Raw genomic sequence first — 18,463 nt, forward strand, 5'->3', positions numbered from 1 at the left:
TAAAGCGTCGATCATGATCCTGTTCCGCCTCCTCATATGTGTTTCCTTCACCGTATATGAGTATGTCATCAGTCATTGATATGGTTCCATCTAGACCTTCTAGTGCAGCAGATAGTCTTATTTGGAACTCCTCAGGTGCACTTGTAATTCCAAATGGCAGGCGTAGCCATCTATACCTGCCATAAGAAGTGTGCATTGTAGTCATGAAAGATGATTCTTCATCAAAAGGAATATGAAGAAAACCATCACGGACATCTACCAGTGAAAAACACTTGGCGTTGCATAATTTGTGAAGCTGTTCATTGAGTGTCGGCATTTGACATATTGGTCGAAGGATGGCTTTGTTCACAGTTTGACTGGGATCTATGCATACCCTGAACTTTTTTGGAGTTTCTCTAATTAGAACATTTGAGCACCATGGGGTTGGCTCATCCACCTTTGCTAGTATACCAGCTTCTACATATTTATCAATTGCAATCTTTTCCTTTTCCCTTTTCGCTACAGGAACTCTGTGTATTGGCATCTGTATGGGAACAACATCAGTTTTCACCTTGAAATGAACTGGAGGTCCCAGGGACCCCACCCCCTCAAAGTTTTCTGGGTATTCCTTCAGCACGTTGTGCTTAGTGAGTTGACCAGGTGGAGGTAACATCCTTTTCCTTGGTACTACAATAGGCTCTGATGGTGCTGGAGGTGGCCTAGTGCATTGTCCAGGCACCTTGGTGTGTATAGTCTTAAGATGATTGCATGCACATAGACTACTGGGATCTGTAATTTCCATTTGTTTCTTTTCCTCCATGCACATGGATTCATTTGATTCTTGAAGATTTGATGAACCGCAGTCTGGTCTGCGTGCCTGAAACCCTGGTAAGTCTCCACCATCTGTAACATCATGTACTTTAGAAGTCAAAGTAAATACCTCATCAGCTTCAATCTTTATCAGTCCAAGATTTTCACTGTCTTGGCCAGAAAGTAAAGCTGGCTTTCCTTTTAACTGATCATGGGGAAGTACTTGAAATGTCAAAAGTTCAAACTTGTTCTTTCGTTCACATATTAAACTGACCTGTCCCAACGGGTGAAGGGGCTTTGCATCACCATAAGGATGCAATATGAACTGGGATCTCTGAATAGTTGCCTCTGGAAACATATCTCTAACAGTCTGACCGGAAATGGTATTACACGTGGCTGCAGAATCTATCTGGTACTTTACTGGTGTAAACTTGTTTCCTGATGTTGATGTTGAGAGGTAGACAAAGTATTTCTTGCCCATTTTGTTTGTGGTTACATTATATGCCTGCTGAGTTTCTAGTGAGTATATCTGGTACTCATCCCCCTGTTCATAGTCATCAGTGTAGTGGCATTGTGCATCTAATTGATGAGTTGACTGGTGACTTTTGCTTGTACCTCGACTTTCCTTGTCCTGGTTTTCACGCTGGTTTGTGTCCCTTACGTACCCTGTATTTCTCCTACCACGACCCTGGTTCCCTCTACTTTGTTGTTGCCCCCGTCTTGGATAAGAAGTGGGGTTGACAGGATGTTGCAAACATACCCTGGCAAAATGGTCATTTAACCCACATCTCACACAGTCTTTTCCTTTTGCTGGGCACACCTTCCATGGATGAGGGCCTCGTCGATCTCCACACCAATGGCATGTACCTGGCTCTCTCTTCAGCTTCATTTCTTTGTGACGAGTCCAGTGTACTTGTTCCTCAATATTCTTGGATGATTCACCAATAAGTTTATTTGCCTTATGTGCAGATTCAAGGGCTTTTGCTTCACTGACAACATCTGACAATAACTTTTTACTATTGTCTGATTTCAAGTGTGTCTTTAAAAGTTCAGTTCTAATGTTGCTGTCATGCAGACCAAATACAAATTTGTCACGACACATTTCATCTCCTACTGCTGCATAGGCACACAAGCTACCTGATTGTCTGACCTTGACCTCCCATTCTTGTACTGTTTCGTGTGGTAGCTGATTAGTATTCCAAAATCTGAATCTATCTGTCATCAGTGAACTACCGACTGTCCCTGTGTAGAAGATCCGTAACTTTTCCATCCATACCCATGGTTTATTCATATCTTCTTCTACTATTTGAGGTTCTATAGTGTATCTCACGACCTGTAGTGCTTCATCTGGCATCGCCGACCTCAGCGACGATATTTCCAATTTTGGCTTCTTGTAGTATTCTATTTGTTCAGTATTTGGGTTTTTATCTAGATTTCTGTAATCTGCCTGAATACAATAGTCATTGAACCTAACTTCAAAGTTCTTGAAGTTTTCAGCCACATTCCCCGAAAGCTTGAGCTCAGGTCGCTTTGGAAGTCCCGCCATTGCATGTGTTCGTAGTTGATTCGAGTTTGAAACAATCTGGCCTACCTCCGCTTCAATAGATTGCGTGATCCCACTTCTGACACCAAGTTTCCAACCTCGTTGGACCAATGATAAAGACACAGTTCAGTTGTCTTTATTTGTAGAAGCTTTATTACGCCTGACGATACACCGGGACTCACAACACATGCGGGCCGCCATCTTTTCCCGACCATCCTACTTCCGGCCTGACATTCGCAAACCTTCGTATTTCCAACAATCGGAATAACTCGGAAATGAACATACTAACAATGTTACTGATGTTTCCGAAGTTGTAGGGGGCACGGTTGGCCCAGTCGTCTAAGGCGCCGCGATTCGCTGTGCAGAGTTGCGTCCCTTGGGCACGCCAGAAACCTATGATTGTGGGTTCGAATCCCTCAGGCTTTCCTCCCACATTAAGCTGACACGCCGCGATATAACTGGAATACTGTTAAAAGTGGCGTTAAGCCAACTCACTCACTCACTCACTCCGAAGTTGTAGATAAAAGGAGCATTTCATTTTGATCAGGTATGTTTAAATCATGTAGTGTTTAATCACTTGTTGGGAATGAAGGTAGTAATATTCTAAAACAATATTTTTCATGTTTACAAATTAATTTAATATTTTAATGCATAATATTTTAGTAACACCCTGCCCACCCCTACAGGAGGGTTTCCTAGTGTATGGCTTGTTTAACCCTTTTGGGCTCCACTGGGATCAACTTCAGTAGTCTTTGCACTAAACATGTTTTACATAAGCATAATATATGTACCGGTCACATATCAGGCAAAGTTAACAAATGTTGGTCACAGAGAGTACAGTAGAACATGGATATAACGAACAAGAAGGGACCGGAGAAATCAGTTTGTTTTGAATGTTGTTCGATATATATTTTTTTGCTTGGAAATGTCTGCCATCTTGGATAAAACAAAACACAATACACGTAATTGCAGCATTGCTGGCCAGGAGAATATGTGCAAGTGAAGAGATACTTCGACACAATCTTGTGAAATTTATGTTTGGCTTACAGACAACCATAGTCCAGTTACAGTTTAACAAAGTTGAATCATCAATGCTGTTCGTGTTGATTAGCCGCGATTATGATGATTTACCGCTGATTGCCAGTTGTCAGTGAAACTTGACACTGAGTGAGATTTCTCAATTCGCCATACACGTCACTAAATAGTGGTATTTGGGCTTGTCGGGGATCAGATCTCAGTTCGCTATATATGTTAGTTCGCTGTAGAGAGTTCGTTATGTGCGTATATGATAATATAGAGGAGATAAATTGGGGATTTTGTAGCAGTTCGTTGTATCGGTTTGTTCGCTTTACCCATGTTCATTATATCCATGTTCTGCTGTAGTTGGATGTGTGACCATGTTCGGAGTCCTGAGAGTCTCGTTCTTTGGTCCTGCTCCACACTAAAGTATGTGGTGTCTCCTTAGGCTAAAGACTTTGTTCCAAATATGCCCAGCAAGGAACCGGTACCCAGTAGGAGATGGTAATGTGACTGTTAACGTTCTAGCGACTCAAAGGCATCTTTGGTTGTATGATCCCCAGGGAGCTGAGAATCAACTAAACATACCTGAAAATTGAGCAAACACTGATCTAGAGATCATGGTAATAATAAGATCTATCATGGTCTAAGTGCATTTGACTGTTATAAACTGGAAAGTGCACTATAGAAATTCATGATATATATGATATGTAATAAATTGTGTTTTGATGAAGTTTCATATGACAGTTGTTCTACTGTTGGCAACATTAGCAATAACAGCTTTTCCCTGTGCAAGCATTGTCTGACAACCCAGAATCAGGACAGGAGCAAAAACAGCAAAAGCTCTTTTTTTAAAAAAAAGAAGGAATGTGTACATGGTGTAGACACCTGCTGCCTGTAACTATTGCGTTATGATCACAGGGGCGGTCGGGTAGCCTCGTGGTTAAAGCGTTCGCTTGTCACGCTGAAGACCCGGGTTCAATACCCGACATAGGTACAATGTGTGAAGTCCATTTCTGGTGTCCCCCGCCGTGATATTGCTGCAATATTGCTAAAAGCAGCGTAAATCCATACTCACTCACTCACTCACTAATGATCACACTTATCTCATGTGCAGTCACTGTTGTTATCAGCATGTCTCACTGCAGTGATCACCAGCCTCACTGCTGTGTACTTGTAAACCATACCACATTTCGTTGATTCACCGACATAAATTGATATTAATATGCTGATGTTTTATGCATCCTCATGGATATATCTTTGAAAAGTTTCATAGATAATGTTTATTTACAGTTCTTAACTGACATATATTTTACATTCACAAACAATGTGTTGAAAGTTAAGTTTCTGAATGTTAAGCTCACCTGGACTTTAGGTCCAATGCGATGAAGTTACCGATGGTGAATATCATTTCCTTAGAAAAAGAGGATACATGAAACTAATTGTTCGTGTAAGATGTTTTGCGATCTTGATATAATATTTAATATAGTTGCCATGACATCCATTCAGAGAAAACATATTTGTGATGATTGGACAGCAATTTCTTGATCTTTTTAGCATGATTGTTCTTAGAAAGTAAGTAGCTAGCCCCAAGAGCTGCTGATGAAAGACATCTTTAGACATCTTTGACAGTTGATCTTGATTAAACTTCAGTAAATGCTCCTATGCAGCAATCGTGAAATTTTGTTTTTGGTCCTATTGATATAAGCTTGAAGGCAGTCTATTGGTTCAAACATCTGCCGAAGATATGGTTTTGATTCCCCACAATGGGTACAATGTATGAAGTACATTTTTGGTGTCCTTCTCTGTGAAAGTGGTGGAATATTGCATAAAACAATGCTCACCTACTAAGATTCAACTCGACTGCATTGTCCTGTTTTATTCTTTATCATGCAAGTAGCCCGTGAAGATCCGGGTTAGAATAGGTCTTCAGCAACCCATGCTTGCCGTAAAAGGTGACTATGCTTGTTGTAAGAGGCGACTAACAGGATCGGGTTGTCCGGCTTGCTGACTTGGTTTGTGCATGTCATCGATCCCAATTGCGTGGATTGATGCTCATGTTGTCAATCACTGGATTCTCTGGTCCAGACTTTATTTCCACAGTTACTGTTAGGAGCTGCAAACACAGTCCCTGTTAGGAGCTGCAACCTCAATCACTGTTAGGAGCTGCAACCTCAATCATTGTTAGGAGCTGCAACAACAATCACTGTTAGGAGCTGCAACCTCAATCACTGTTAGGAGCTGCAACCACAGTCCCTGTTAGGAGCTGCAACCTCAATCACTGTTAGGAGCTGCAACCTCAATCACTGTTAGGAGCTGCAACAACAATCACTGTTAGGAGCTGCAACCTCAATCACTGTTAGGAGCTGCAACCACAGTCCCTGTTAGGAGCTGCAACCTCAATCACTGTTAGGAGCTGCAACCACAGTCACTGTTAGGAGCTGCAACCACAATCAGCGCAGTGTTTAATAATGTTTGTTTACTATAATATGGAAGACATTTATTGTTATAAAAACTGCCAATCAGTGAGTGGCATTGGGTTTAACACCGCTTTGAACAGTATTCCAGTTATATCATGGTTTGTAAGGTTGACGTGGGAGTAAGGTTTAAGATTGCCACTTTGGTGAAAGCCACTAACATGGTATGGTGCTGACAAACCTTGAAACAGAATCATAGATTCCTGGCATGCCCAAGGGACACAACTCTGCACAGAGAATTGTGTCGCCTTAGACAACTGGGCCACCCATGCCCCCACAATTACCATAGGCATGTGGCATTGAAGTCTTGAGGCTGCCAAGTGGCTGTCACTTGTGGCACGGTTCGCCCCGATTATGTTTCTAGGTTTGTCAGCACCATACCCGTGCTCGTGGGTTTCACCGAAGTGGTAAATGTCTGAGACCTGCATCACTTCGGGCTTTCCTCTCACATTAAGCTGACACGCCGAGATAACGGGAATACTGTTAAAAGCGGCTTTAAACCCAACTCACTCACTCACTCACTTGTGGCATGTAGTACACGTGAGCTACAGTTCCCTGCCACTAATTATAGAGCATGAGTGTGCCACAGGGTGTGGACATGATTTGGTACAGTTAATGTTTTACACTTTGACACACTGTACAATAGACACTTTTTACGAGTATATATACGGGAAAAACAAAAGTGTATTCTTTCAATTCTTTGTCTTTAATCGTCACAAAAGCATCTTAAAAACTTTTATTTGTAAGGATTGGTCTTAATTGTTTACATTTCCAGACAATAGACAAGTGAAGGTTTGTTGTGTGTTTGCTTAGCTTTTAACAGTGATGTGCTTGGGGCCAGGCATGGATAAGATACCTGAATGAATAGTTCTTGATTTCACCTTCAGTGAAACCAAAGGATGTTTTTGAAATAGAAGTAGGTTCAATATCTTATGGATGTGGCAAATCAGTGAATCTTTAATGAGTGAGTGAGTGAGTGAGTGAATGAGGTTTTACGTCGTTTTTAGCAATATTCCAGCAATATCACGGTGGGGGACACCAGAAATGGGCTTCACACATTGTACCCATGTCGGGAATCGAACTCGGGTCTTTGGCGTGACAAGCGAACGCTTTAACCACTAGGCTACCCGACCACCCCGAATCTTTAATGAGTATAGGTTCAAACTTAACATTTCTCAAATACTTCTCACTGTAAAATCAACTGTTTAAGCTTTTTTTTTATATACATTGATACTTAGGCGATAAATATACTGTGCTTTCAATGTAGAGCAATGTGACCTGTAGATTTAATTGTGTTAAATTGAATTTGGAATCAAACATGCAGTATGAGGTTTCAAATGGTAAGTTTGGAACAGTTAAATCTACAGGTAACCTTAATTTACATTGAAAACACATATGTTTATTTCCATTCGACCATGTTTAAATAAAACGCGAACCCTTTGATGTCAGCAAATACATTAGTTGAAGCAGCATGGGTGGAGACCAGTGTTTTGAGTGAGAGTTTACGGAATCACGGACAACAGCATTTATACAAACTATGGCATTCAATATGATCAAGCAGTTTGTATTCGCCGTAATACTTCACTCAAACTTATGACAGGCACTGGAAGCATGTAGCATGGCAACTTCGTTAGCTAACATGAGGTGGGCACCCCGAAAGAAACTAAGCGAACCTAGGAAAGTTTTTGTTCTACAGCGTACATCACTGTTATGACATCATATTGCTCATTGTGATGTAAAAGATATGTCATCTCAGTTGTATATAGAAAAGCATCAAACAGCATGCTCTGTTGTCCTCAAAACGTGAAATACATCTCTTTGTAGATTTCTAAGGTGTTTTCTGCACAAAATGTATTGCCACACATCCTTTGAATGTTGTGGTAACTGCAACTTTGCATTTTGCAGCCTATAATTGTACATATAATTATTTAAATATGCCTGGATCCGCAAGTGGTGATTGTAAAGAGAATGCCTTAAGTCAAGGAGTTTGAATTATTGAGGTTGAACTGTGTTGAGACTGGTTTCAGTACAACATTGTAACAGTGTTATGATATTAATTTGTTCATTCATTCTTGGACAATAGTTTAATACATAACACAACATGAAATATTAATAAAATGTTTTATTCTCAATAAAACAATGGAATTCATATAAAATATATATAACAAGTCATTTTGTATGAGATAGATGTTGTAAGCATCTTTCACCTCTGTTTGCGGTCATGGGGATTTCTTTGTATATGAAGATATTTAGATATATATCTGTATGTAAATGAAGATATGTTAATGTAATATATATGATAATGTAAATATAAATCTTTTATGTACATTTGTACATAATTTATGTATAATATAGTGAATACAATGAAAATGTTTTGGTGACGTTCTCAAATTTTCCCTGAATTATGAAGATCATAATACATGACCTGTGATGTTTACTGACATGAAACAGACATGGATGGTTAACAAGCAATGTAAACTATCCTGCCAGCAATGAAGCACCCTATTTTCATTACAGAATGTATGGTCTATATCCAAGCGTGAACGACGACATTTGTTCATGATGAAATATGTATCATGAGACACTATTTCATTTAGAATTGTATCATTTTGTAGGACAGAGAATACAAAAGCTGCTATTTTTTCAGAAATCACATGTAGATGCCAATATTATGTGTATATTTTAAATGTTAGCTTGTTAGTGTAGGAAAGCTTTAGGCCACAGTGTGCAATATTTCAGTTTTATCAGACTGAAATGTTCAAGTCTGAGCGAGGCACACTAGTGGCTGAAAGCATGAGCAGCTACCCATCTTGGTTCGATGATGTCACTAACAAGGTGACAGAACTGATACTCTCTGATGACTGTATAAGTAGTACCACTAGCAGAGTGAACAGAATTCTGCAAGCTGAACGGCTTGTACATGATAAGAGTGAAGGTCGAGGGGTGTACAGAATTCTACTGGGCTTGTACATCATGAGAGTGAAGGTCAAGGGGTGTACACATACGTTCAGCTGAAAAAAATCTGTACACCCTGGAATTAACACACGTAACATGCATCATTATGAGATCAGAATTTACAATGAATTTTCAGGTGAAATATTTGTGTGTGACAATTAGATCTATCTATCGTTGTCTGACTCTCAGTATGGTATTCGATGTGGGAACAGGGTCAGTTGTGACGTGACAAGACTATGATGTCACGATGTCTGTACAGGACGGCCAACCAACCCATGTGATGTTTATGAGATGGTGACTGATAGATAGCTAGATTCTATGATATTAGTTATGATGTCAGGGTTTCGAGAACTGGTGCAAGAGACCTTAGTACTTAAAGATGTATACAAGATATATGATAATGATTATCATCAAAACCTCAGCGCTTGTTACTGTTTACATGCACATGTCATAATAATGAGATGATGAATCATATTTTTGTATATTTAATATAAATGTTCTATTTATATTTACAGTTGAAGAATTTTGATGAATATTCACAGTGTGTATTTTTAAGTTGAAAAAATCCAAGAGAATATATGGATGTCAACTTCTTTATTATGAGGAACAAAACATTTCAGAATATATGCTTACTCCTTCATCAGGTGAAAGCATATACTCCGAAACATTGTGTTCCTCATAATAAAGAAGGTTACATCCATAAATTCTCTTCGTAATGCATATCACTTCTAAATGCTTTTCAAAGACTTGAAATAAACCATTGTGCGCAATTCATCGTTTTTGTTTTTGCTTTGAAGAAACAAATAGCATTTCTGGGTAAGGCTTGCTGGGTGCATTTCTGACTTACACAAGCTTACCAGGTGACATATGTAGATATGTCATATGTAGATAAGAATGCTATGGAAGACTAGACAGAAGTATACCAACTAGGACAGGTGGAAGAGGCATTCTACATCTTCACTTCATTTCCTTGAAAGAGGGGCGTTAGGGTAGCCCAATGGTTAAAGCACTGGCTCAACATGCAGAAACTTGGGTTCAATTCCCAATATGAGTTCAGTTGGTGTACATTTGGTGTCCAGTCATGATATGACCATTACTTAGATTAAATTCATGAGCTCTGATTTGGTACTGACAGACCAGTGAGGCAGATTTGGGGTTTCTGAACTCATGCCTATTGCATCCTGACAAGTTCAAAGAAGGCAATCCTGCACAGTGATATGCAGTACCACAGACCACTGAGCCAACCCTATGCTATCATCGTGGTGATTGATACGATGGTCAATTAATAAGTTCTGAGCCTCACAAAGAAGCAATTGGGTAATAGTAAAATATTTTGTAGTGGACATTACATGTCACAGAGGTTTATCCACAAATACAATTGAGCAAATTGTAGTCGAGAGCCGCGATGGGGTCCTATAGTCAAGACGTGACCCTGCACGTGACCCTACAGGGTCACGTCTTGACTGTAGGACCCCATCTATACTCTTGGCTCAACAAATCAAGTCGGTAAATAAGCAGGGTTCTGTGACTTTTTGGAAATGGATGTACTTGAGGAACGGGCACTCATCAAGTGTCGTCTCACTTCATACCTTACAATGAATATATCAAAACTGTAGATTGATACGTTGTATCAACAAGAGTCCACTGTTGCTTTGATGCAAGTGATTAATGGTGTGGTACAATATCACAAATGTGTGAAAGACATACAAGAGAATGGAAAAAAATGAGATACTTGAAAAAGTATTCATTCAATTTTATGAATTTGCACATAAGTTCAACAATGGAAAACATGATGCCAAACATATATAAGTTCGGGTATCAAATTCCTTTGCCAGGCACTGAGATCAAATAGCCATGCTTTGCCCTTGAAATATGCTAATGAGGTGAAATATGCAAATGATATGTCATCTGGTAGCAGATGATTCAGAATTTCTATCACCTGGATAATGGACCCTTGGACTCCCAATTTGGTTGAAGGATAGAATAAAATGAGTACAAAAATAATTCAATTATTTATTTACTCACTGACAGAAAGAACGTTTCATTTAAGCCGACTGGCAAACAAGATGTTGCTAATAAGAAAGGGGTAAAATAAATATTATTTGTGTATCATTACAACATACCTTGTCAAGGAACAAATCACTTGATTTCCCTTTTTTATTGTTGATTGTTTCTTTTCCTTTCCACCCAAATAAGCCTAAGGTCCAAGACATAAAAAATGATATGAGAGACCATGAAACTGCTTTGTGTAAAAGATACAGTTCTTTCTATATACATGTTAATATGTGGATTTCTTATATTCCTACTGTGCATACGTAGACTGTACATGATGTGTAAGTAGAAATATATATGTTTGCTCACCTTGTATGAAGAATTATGATGGTACGTTTGGCAGATAGAATGGTATGCATGAATAGGTTGCAAAGAAGAGCAGGACGTCAACTGAGGAGGTTGGCTAAGGTTCATTTGTCAGACAATGCGAATGTTAATGACATTTCATAAATGTAAGGTATGGTTATGTTACATAAATGGACTCATCAGGTCTTTTCGAAAAAAGGACTGAGTATGAGAGATATAGGACGTGATGTCACAATGGACACATAAGTGCACAAGTCACATCATGTGCACAGCCAGAATGGTTCTTGTTATTTCACTGACTTTGCCATCAAGTTGTAAAGCTTATTAGCTTTGGTTTTTTTTGATAATTGTCTTCACTCATTAATTAAGATTGGAACTGAACGCACCTTTTCTCTGATTTCAGATTTGGTTTTTAGATATTTGAAATATTAATTTGTTAATCGTTTTAAAGTGCATTAGCTGAACAAAAACAGATACTGATAAATTAAGAATTTGTTTTTGTTTGACTTTAAAATCTCTCACCGTGTATATCTTGAGCATTGCTGGGGTTAAATATACTCATGTTGATTATCTTGGCCCTATGTTGTGGCAAAGATAGTTATCTTCCCTCATACCTGTCCTTTGTTAAATTTGTCATATACCAGATGACCCCTCACATCCGTATCACTTCAGACTCAAACTGTTCTACACTCTTTGAAAAAAGCTCCACCCGGATTTTTTTGTTTTCATATATCCTGAACTTCCATGTATTATAGAACTTTGTACATATGCTATTGATCTTACTTTGATATAGGTCCACTGATACCAGTGACACCTCCTGATAAGTCAGTACAAGGGCATTGTGTGTTCCTTAAGATAATTCCAAGTGCTACCTCATTATATGATGCAAAGAAGCTGAGTAGATCAAATAACCATTTGCCACGGAACAGTTTCGTATAAATATCAATACAGGATACAAATTTTAATTTGGCTACTTTATATGGTAATATAACATAAGTGGTGAAGATATCACCATATATAAGTTGTCCCACTGCCTGTAACAGTGTTTAGCAATCTCGTGAGCCCTAAACAAGTTATGGTTTGTGTGACCAATACCCGCGGGCACCTGTCATGTCAGAATGAGAATTTGTAGGTAGGATATAATTTCATAAACCTACTATGTGTCCCTGTTTCTGTTAATTAAGCTTCTGCAAATTACAAAATGATATTACACATGAAAACTGAAAATTGTAAAGGGCAACAACCTGATACTAATGTAAGGGAGGTCCCATCCATGATCAGTACAGAGAAACTTTTCATTTCCAAAGTTGTTTGTTTGTTGTTGTTTAAGGCCGCACCCAGCAATATTCCAGCTATATGACGGCAGTCTGTAAATAATCAAGTCTGGACCAGAAGTCAAGTGATTGACATCATGAGCATCGATCTACGCAATCAATCCATACATCAACCAAGTCAGCAAGCCTGACCACCCCGTGTCAAGTCAAAGTGTCAATTCCGGGTATAACACCAGAGTTCTTTCAAGGATTATGCCAGGATCCTAACCTTATGTCTATATCTTATTATATGAAACGTCAATGCCAGAGAATAACCAGTCTCGATTATCTGTGGAAACAGATTCAATTGGTCGTAAAAGGACTGAAATAGCGGTGAAAATTATATGCATGACTCATTGAAAATCAGAGATGATGCCAGGTGTTCACGAAAAGGGTAAGCATGTCCTGCCCCAGCGAAGTAGATATCAAACTAATGGACTGATGAGGTCACTGTACATTTGCTTACAACGTACCGTATTCGACGTAATAAGCGCCCCGCTCTAATAAGCGCCCACGGCGATATTTGCTAATATATTGGCTAGTGACAATCCCAATTAGCATCCCCTTCCGATTGACCAATGTACACAAGACCTATTTATTCGTTTATAATACGCACTCGTGTGTAATATGCACCCTCAATTATGGGCAATTAAATTCTGGAAATATGTACCTGTCGTATATAAACATTTCAGGCTGTCTATTTCTAATTTTGAGAGCGCCCTGGGCGCTTATTATGTCGAATACGGTATATTGTATTCTCGACAGGATTTCAGAAATCATTGAAACTTAAGTACCAATAACTTTCTGTAAATGTGAAGAAATGAAAGTTTAAAATGATTTTCATACAGGTGAAAATTGGAGAAATTTGGTAGGCAAGGAATTACTTGGACAAGAAAGCAACCAATTCACATGAAGTGAAGTAATGTACATGAATGATGTTAAGGCATTTCTTCGTTTAACATTCACCCATAGTGTCAAAGTAACCAAGTATCTGTGAACAAGTTACACCTTTGGTTCTTTCATTCTATGCTGTATCACTGATCTTGCTTCACCTCTCACTTACTTGCAACAGCCTTATGTATCATCTGAACCCAGCATCTGTCTAAACATGCATTTCCTTGCTCTGTGCAGCACACATCCGCTCTTGCATAGCAGACAGATCGTCACTCAGCAACTGTGTGTCCATATAGGATATTTTACACATTGTCATATTAGGCTTGACTGGGTCATAGAGCTGTGTAGGTTGGTTCTGGGAGTGCCAAGTCCTTGAACAGAGGATCTGAGAGGGAGAAGTCCTTGTCTAGAAGATCTACAGTTGACTGAAGGAAGGCTGGGTCAAGAGAAAGTTCTGTGGTTTGATGGAGAGCTTCCTGAGGGAGGCTGAGGGGTTCGTTCATGATTGACGTCTGGGTGCTGATCAACCGCAGCGAGCCTAACACCACTGTAAAACAATACCAGGATTTTAGCCAAAGTGACCATTAGAAACATGACATTTGTATCGGGTTTTCTGACCACCACAGAGTAAAGACAAAATTATTGGTTTTAACATTATTCAGAGACCGAAGGTCTCCCTCAAAAGTAAAGTGTAAGGTAGGATAAGGGTCCACTAGCAATGTCAAATTTATTTTAAAAAGTCTCATTTCTAATTTCGACCTCTAAAAAGGGCCCTTATCATACCTTATCCGTTCCTTGTTTCCCTGATCAATATGAACCCTGTATACAACGTATCTACATCGGACTGTTATGTGTCATGTGATCATGTGAGCCCATTATTGGTGTCCCCCGCCGTGGTTTTGCTGGAATATTGCTAAAAGCGGCGTAAAACCATAGTCACTCACTCATCAGTATGATCATGGAGCGAGTTTTGGAACTCCGCTATTGCAGAATTTCTGTAATTCCAAGGATCCTCTCTTCACTGTTACACAGTAAAGAAGGACGTACCGTTCCTTAGATCTTCCATCTAAAGATGGATAAGGACAACCTAGTATGGTCATTTCATACAACAATATGTCGGACAACCATCAGTGGTGAAAACAACTAGAAAAATATTCCTATATCTTTGGAATTGTGAATGTTCTTAGGTCGGGCACAATCAATATTCCAGCTGTATCACAGCGGCCTGTACGTCATCATGTCTGGGTCAGGTAAGTATGTGGTTGATGGGATTAACAGTAGTCTAAGCCGTTTGGGCATAATGAGTGAGTGAGTGTGAATGGTTTTACGCCGCTTTTAGCAATATTCCAGCAATATCACGGCGGGGGACTCCAGAAATTGGCTTCACACATTGTACCCATGTCGGGAATCGAACCCGGGTCTTCGGCGTGACGAGCGAACTCTTTAACCGGTAGGCTACCCGACCGCCCCTTTAGGCACAATGACACAGGTATGTCACACATCACTACCACCCGATCCTCATCAGGAATCCCTACTGGTACCCATATTCCACGTGTACTTTTAGTCGGTGATTTGCATTTACACAACGCCTTCAGCAATATTCCTGCAATGTCATGTTGCTGGACATCAGAAATAGGGTTTACAAATAGTACCCATGCAGGGATTCGAACCCAGATCTTAGGCGTGACGAGCGAAAGCTTTCACCACTATCTAACCACCCCTATGAAACATCTGCCGTACTAAGGAACACATATACTGACCTGATCTGAGATTAGCTAGAGACAAGTTGCTGGCGGCCCAATCCAAGACTGAGCGAAGAAAGCCCTCTGTGGTTGTTGTTGAGACCAGACGGTTGTAGGATTCGAAAAGGGGACGACTTATAAAGCTGAACTGAGTGAGTTCAGGAAAGTAGAGTTTGTCATTTCTACAAATCCATAAATAAATGAATAAATGAATGAAGGAATGAAAATACCACACGCACGCACGCACGCACGCACGCACGCACACACACACACGCACATGCACGCACGCACGCACTCACACACACATACATGTATGTCAGGTCATCGGTGTATATACAACCTAAGTTTTTTCTTGTTAACTACATGGGTAGCATTTACATTCCCATCTGACACTACCGAGTATTCATTTACTGCTTCGTGAATACAAGCAAACTTTGAAAAGATTTTTTTCAAAGGAGTCTGGAAAGACTTGAGTGAGGGTCGGGCAATATCACAATCGTACCAAACTTGAATAGGCTATTCGGACAACCTTATTTAATTATGTAGTTATCGGGTTTCTTAAAGTAAGACATACAAAATGTTTTCATGTCACATACTGAAATTAATACAACCATCTAATTCTACTGTCAACGATATGTAGGCCTGCAGGGCAAATCATGTTTACCGTTTCACTGTTTAGATCGAGATATTTCTTTAACAGCGTCTTGGAAATGTCTCGTTTTTCACTGGGTAATTGGCCTCTTTACTGCCAGAAGGGGGAGAGACGCCTCACAGCTGTAGGCCGTGTGTTGGCGATATCTGCTTACACAATAACAACTGCCATCCCATCAGTTACAAACTCCCTCGTAAAATCCCCGTATCAAATCACTTTTATTCTGTGTAGGGCATGCCTTGAAATACTAGCCACACATACCTTTCCCCAAACGAATCCCGATTAAACCATTCTACTTACAGTTGGCTCATAAACGACACTAGCTACGACTGGCCCATGCGCTGGCCGTCACGGCACGGGGTGTAAATCCAACCCTATTTTACGGGTGGTAATGTAAAGAATGCAAGGATACAATCCAGAACTTCCAACTGTCACGGGTTCGACTCTGGATGTAATCACTTAGTCGCTCTTCCATGTTAACTTGGGGTGGTTCGAATAGGTTCCCGTCAGGCATGAAGGCTTGATACGCTCTGGAGGTGCAAACAGATACATAGTTAGCGAATTGTGATTAACGCTTATTGAACGGTGGGTCTATTATGGTTGTCTGTTGTATGTGAGAGGAAAGATCAAGTTAATGTAAACCGTGGATGTTTGCCGATTTAGGGAAGGCCTTGGGTACGGGTATTGTACAGACAAACCAAGGATCATAATTGGAGCGAACCTTGGATTCGAACCAACGATCAGTAGATCCTGGCACTGTACAGTTGTATCGATCACCGTGCCCGACAAATACATATTAACGTGTGGCTAATCAGAGAGGTCTGTGTGTTTCCAAACCTTCTCTTGAAAAAGTGATTCACATTCAGAAATATTACAGCTATTTTACTTGGATCTGTAAATAATCGACTCTGGATCAGAGAAACCAGTGATTGATATCATGTGCCACGCCCCACGTCGTCAGGGCACGATGACACGCAAACAACCACGTCACCGAGCTTGAACGTCCCATTATTATCACACACGAATGATATAGAAAAAAGAACCAAAAGGCTCTGTAGCTCACCTGCAATTTTCTGGAATATCATGTTGGACCAGAAAGGTCATATAAGGTAATGAAGAATGAGAAAAATAGAGGATTGCGCATAAAAGAGATCCTCATATCATGGGCAATATATTACACAGTGGTACATGCGTAATTGGCCAAAGTTACTCGTTCATCGTGAGATGCATTATGTAATGTCAGACCTTTTAAATAAGGTCAGGAATCCTGTGAGCAGATTAGATGTATCATAGCTGTATTTTGCCATACAAAATTTTAGCTGCATGGGTTTTGAGGCTTCAGTTGCGATGTTGAAAATGTAAGGACTTATTCGGACGGCCAGCCCCCGTAAACTTCGCCCCGATCAAAGCTCAGTAGGCTAGCTAAAAACTGTCATACAGGCTTTGTAACAGTGACACCATTATTTAATCCCAGGAAGACTTACTCAATTTCAGCATTGAGGATGTCCATTTCCTGTCGCAGCGCTGTGATCATCGTCTTCTGCTCTTCGCATTCGGTCTTCACCTTCCGGCTGTGATCGGCAGCTGCAGACAGCATCAAATAGAGATATGAATTACAATTAATGGTGAACGCAACAAATATATTCTATGACGTGTAAAATACACAATTCAAAGTCGACCAACAACTACAGAAGCGTACAATATACAGATGATACAAGGCAGTATGATGATTATTCTACAAAATGAGGTGACGTGCAATAGGGTTTAACGACCCGTTCAAGATTATTGCTCTTATATAGAAACGCGTGTGTGTGTTTGGCTGTCTGTACTTGTCCGGACTAAGGGTTTTATACTGCTAGCCAGGTGAGATACCATGCTGCAAGTTTAACATGGATACCCCACTCAGACACAGTATACTGACCAGCCCTTGTGATATCCCGTTAATGCCGAGATCCAGGCAGGGTAACAAAAAGTACCATCTTTTAACATCTTTTGGTATGACGCAGCCGGGATAAAACTACCGACGCTCTCCGGGCAGACGTTCTATCCACTTGACCACGGAGGCGGTCTCTTAAAAACGAGACAGCAATGCTGCATGGGCGGTATGGTTTTACCTTTGAACAGAATATCTGACTTGCTGTCTCTTCCGACCGTTGTTTCGCCATTCTTGGGGACAATGTTCTTTAACGTCTGGAAACCATTCTGTTAACAGAATTATGTCCTTTTGAAATGTGTATAATGCCAACCGCATTTACAACAGTCATTTCTATAATAGGCACTGTCTTAGCTCAGGGACAACGTTTTCGTCATAAATACAGAGTGTAGAATGTTGTTTTATGCCGCAGTCAACACTATTCCAGCTATATGAATGATCGAATCAAGGCAAAGTCAAACCAGTGGTTGTCAGTATGAGCAACGATCTAAACCTTATACTAGCAGGCCACCAGTGTCCCCTTACAGTACACCACATCCAGGTCTCACCTGAATCTTTCCCCGCCGCCTGTGCTCGGCGTTGATGTGGGACTCTCTCTTGTGGCGAGGGATGGGGTTCCGAGGACGTCCACATTTCCTCTTCACCTTCACCTGTGCGGCATCGCCCACGGACCCCTTGGAAGGGGGGCACACTACAGAGGGTGGAATTGGACCCTGGAAACAAGAATAGGTTTCTATTTCATATCCGAAGAATATAAGAAAAAACAAGAAGATACTAAAGCCAGAACCAC

General features: G+C 40.3%; 1 protein-coding gene across 5 annotated transcripts in view; it reads right to left on the reverse strand.

Annotated features, from left to right (window-relative positions):
• Nucleotides 1-13,080: 13,080 nt before the first annotated feature.
• LOC124143837 (MLX-interacting protein-like) overlaps nucleotides 13,081-18,463 on the reverse strand; it is an 86,346-nt gene continuing 80,963 nt past the window's right edge. For all 5 annotated transcript variants that reach the window (XM_046512958.2, XM_046512957.2, XM_046512953.2 and 2 more), the window contains exons 2-7: nucleotides 18,222-18,386; nucleotides 17,855-17,942; nucleotides 17,225-17,324; nucleotides 16,153-16,270; nucleotides 15,107-15,236; nucleotides 13,081-13,893 (exon numbers count right to left, since the gene is read on the reverse strand). In XM_046512958.2, coding sequence (XP_046368914.1) covers nucleotides 13,679-13,893; nucleotides 15,107-15,236; nucleotides 16,153-16,270; nucleotides 17,225-17,324; nucleotides 17,855-17,942; nucleotides 18,222-18,386 — 816 coding nt within the window. In that variant the 3' untranslated portion in view covers nucleotides 13,081-13,678. The remainder of the gene's footprint in view (nucleotides 13,894-15,106; nucleotides 15,237-16,152; nucleotides 16,271-17,224; nucleotides 17,325-17,854; nucleotides 17,943-18,221; nucleotides 18,387-18,463) is intronic.

Source organism: Haliotis rufescens, unplaced genomic scaffold (assembly GCF_023055435.1).
Source record: "Haliotis rufescens isolate VD_foot unplaced genomic scaffold, xgHalRufe1.0.p SCAF_5, whole genome shotgun sequence".
NCBI lineage: Eukaryota > Metazoa > Mollusca > Gastropoda > Lepetellida > Haliotidae > Haliotis > Haliotis rufescens.